The sequence below is a fragment of the Corvus brachyrhynchos genome, unplaced genomic scaffold, assembly GCF_000691975.1.
Source record: "Corvus brachyrhynchos isolate BGI_N302 unplaced genomic scaffold, ASM69197v1 scaffold309, whole genome shotgun sequence".
In the NCBI taxonomy this organism is placed as follows: domain Eukaryota; kingdom Metazoa; phylum Chordata; class Aves; order Passeriformes; family Corvidae; genus Corvus; species Corvus brachyrhynchos.
Window position 1 is genome coordinate 294,619 of NW_008240227.1, and position 3,497 is coordinate 298,115.

At 57.8% G+C, this 3,497-nt stretch overlaps 1 protein-coding gene across 1 annotated transcript; it reads left to right on the top strand.

Annotated features, from left to right (window-relative positions):
* Nucleotides 1–6: 6 nt before the first annotated feature.
* LOC103622914 (cytochrome P450 1A5) lies at nucleotides 7–3,250 on the top strand. The gene is made up of 6 exons (XM_008641936.2): nucleotides 7–675; nucleotides 1,282–1,408; nucleotides 1,921–2,010; nucleotides 2,098–2,221; nucleotides 2,416–2,502; nucleotides 2,756–3,250. Exons 1-6 carry the CDS (start codon nucleotides 70–72, stop codon nucleotides 3,060–3,062), a joined length of 1,341 nt encoding a protein of 446 aa, XP_008640158.1. The 5' UTR covers nucleotides 7–69; the 3' UTR covers nucleotides 3,063–3,250.
* Nucleotides 3,251–3,497: the final 247 nt, after the last annotated feature.

Below are 3,497 nucleotides of genomic sequence, written 5' to 3' on the forward strand. Positions count from 1 at the left end.
AACTGGGTGGACCTGTGCAAGGACACGCACCTGGCGCTGACGCGGCTGAGCCGGCAGTACGGGGACGTGATGGAGGTGCGGATCGGCACGCGGCCCGTGCTGGTGCTCAGCGGGCTGGACACCATCAGGCAAGCCCTGGTCAAGCAAGGAGAGGACTTCATGGGCCGCCCGGACCTCTACAGCTTCCGCTTTGTCACGGATGGGCAGAGCCTGACGTTCAGCCCCGACTCCGGGGAGGTGTGGAAAGCGCGCAGGAAGCTGGCCCAGAGCGCCCTGAAGAGCTTCTCCATCGCCCCCAGCCCCACCTCGTCCTCCACCTGCCTGCTGGAGGAGCACGTGTCCAAGGAGGCCGAGTACCTGGTCACCAAATTCCTGCAGCTGATGGAGGAGGAGAAGAGGTTTGACCCCCACCGGTACCTGGTGGTGTCAGTGGCCAATGTCATCTGTGCCATGTGCTTCGGCAAGCGCTACGAGCACGACGACCAGGAGCTGCTCAGCCTGGTGAATTCAGCTCAGGACTTCACTGATGTGGCTGCTGCTGGCAACCCCGCTGACTTCATCCCCCTGCTCCAGTACCTCCCCAGCTGCAGCATGAAATTGTTTATAGACTTCAACAGGTACTTGCTCAGCTTCCTGCAGAAGAGGGTCAAGGAGCACTACGAGACCTACGACGAGGTAAGGGCTTGCAGGTCCCTCACCTGCACCAAGGTGCGTCCCTGCTCTCCTCCCGTCTCTATCAGCAGGTGTTTTTGTTCTTGCAGCCAAGCAGCAATGGCCATTGTCTCTCCCCAGTCCTCCTTCTCACAGAATCATGGAATATTGTACAGTCATGGGATTTCCTAAGCTGGAAGGGGCTCCAGGATCATTGAGTCTAGCTCCTGGCCCTGCACAGACACCTCAACAATCGCACCCTGTGCCTCAGAGCATTGTCCAAACGCTCCTGGAGCTCTGGCAGCCTTGGGGCTGTGCCCATTCCCTGGGGAGCCTGTTCAGTGCCCAGCCACACTCTGGGGGAAGAACCTTTCCCTGGTGTCCAACCTGAACCTCCCCTGACTCAGTTTCATGAGCCTCTCAGCTTCTCCTGCATTCCCTGTGTGATGTAGCCAGTCCAGTGGTTGAACATCTGCTCTGTGCTCAGGTTCCTCGGAGAACTCTCTCCTTGTTTCCATGGGGGCCACGGGAGCTGAGGGACTCCCCCAGCACCGGGTGGGGCTGACCAGGAACCCCCACCCACTCCTCTGCCAGTCCTGCTGCCATGACCTTGTCTCCCCTTCCTCTCAGAACAACATCCGGGACATCACCGACTCCCTCATTCAGCAGTGCCTGGACAAAAAAGTGGAAACGAATGCGGCCATGCAGATCCCTAAGAAGAAGATTGTCAACCTCGTGAATGACCTCTTTGGAGCAGGTATCCTTTCCACCTTTCCTCAGCTGTGGCAGACGCTCTCAGGTTTTCTCTGGCTCCTCCTGTCTGAGCCTTCCTTTTCCAACACCTGGCAGCTGGTGTGGGTCTAAGCACTCACTCTCCTGCTCACTGGACCTTCCGGGGATACCTCTAGAGACCAGTCTGGGACATCAGCTCTGGGAAAAGTGAAGGACGAGGGTTATAGCTCAGCCAAGCCTCACAGGCCAGGGTTCCTGGCTGAGGGAGATGTCTGTGGGCTGATTCACCTTGCTGTGGAAATTCCCCCAATTCTGGAGGAGTTGCACAAACCTGACACAACCCAGCAGCGAGACTGGTTGAGAGAGCAGGGTATTTTACCCAAGTTTTCTGTGGCAGAATAAAGCCCCAAGCCTCGCTGCATGTCCGGGATGTCCCCTGCCTCCTCAGCCTCTCCAGACTGCCCCGTGTGATGGTCAGCCCGTGGGCCAGGGTGGACGTTGCACTGAGCTCACCCACACCCTGTCCTCTTTGCCCAGGCTTCGACACTGTGACCACAGCCCTGTCCTGGAGCCTCATGTATCTCGTGACGGACCCCAGCATCCAGAAGAGGATCCAGGAAGAGCTCGGTGAGCCCATGAACCACCTTCCTACAGGGCCAAACCTCTCTGGTCAGCCCTGATCCTGACCCTCTTCCCGCTCTCCACCTCCCCCAGACCAGACCATCGGGCGGGAGAGGCGGCCACGGCTGTCGGACCGGGGCACGCTGCCCTACACAGAAGCCTTTATCCTGGAGATGTTCAGGCATTCCTCCTTCGTGCCCTTCGCCATCCCACACAGGTACGGGCTGGGCTGGCAGAGCTGCTCCAGGGACGAGGTGGCCTTGAGGCACCTTGTTATGGCTCGTGGAGGACTCAAAACCACCCCCGTGGGTCACACCCTTCCCTCAGCAGCATCAGGAGCAGCCTGACAGTCCCCTGAGGATGCAGGAGAACCTTTGGCCTTGCCCAGCTCTCTGTCTTTTCTCTCCCCAGCACGACCCAGGACACGGTGTTGAACGGGTTCTACATCCCAAAGGGTCGCTGCGTGTTCATCAACCAGTGGCAAGTGAACCACGACGAGTAAGTCCCTTGTGAGGCACCACCCCTCCTGCGGTGACAAGCAGGTCCCTTCCTGCAGTCACAAACAGGTCCCTTCCCGCACAATTCTCTTCCTGGGCAGGAGTGGGGTCAGCCTGCCTGCAGAGAAAAGGCAGCAAACAGAGGGCCCTGTTGAATTCAGGGATGCTCTTCCCGCCAGTTCCCTCCTTCCAGTGTCCCCCCTACACCCATGACCAGGAGAAACCATCTCAACACCTGATGGTTTCCCTTCCAGGAAGCTTTGGAAAGACCCAGAAACCTTCAATCCTGAGCGTTTCCTCAGTGCTGACGGGACCAAGGTGAACAAAGAGGACGGGGAGAAGGTGCTGATGTTCGGGCTGGGGAAGAGGAAGTGCATCGGGGAGACCATCGCCAGGTGGCAGGTGTTCCTCTTCCTGGCCACCCTGCTCCAACAGCTGGAATTCAGCGTCTGTGAGGGCACCGAGGTGGACATGACCCCGCTCTATGGCCTGGCCCTGAAGCACAAGAGGTGTGAGCACTTCCAGGTCAGGCAGCGCTTTCCTGTGAAGAGCAGGAGCTGAGCGGTGGGAGCAGACATCTCCAGGGTGTCCTTGCGGCAGAGCTGGGTCTGGAACAAATTTGTGGGGCCGATGTAATAAACTGAAACCATCCTGTTTTATCTGCTTCGTTTTGTAGCAATTCTTGCCTTTTTTGTTTCCCGGTGTTCCTAGTGTTGGATATTCCATTAAATGTTGGCCATTCCACCACATCTAGTCTCAGACTGTACCCTTTCGGAACAGCTCTCGGGCAGGTGAAGGACAGCCAACCCAGGCCGTAACCCCACAGCCCCCATCAGTGTGTCAGAATCACAGAATCACAGAATTCTTCAGGTTGGAAAAGGCTTTAACATCATCAAGCCCAGCACTGCCAAGGCCACCACTAACCCGTGTCCCCACGTGCCACATCCACATGTTTTAACACCCCCAGGGATGGTGACTCCACCACTGACTGCCTTT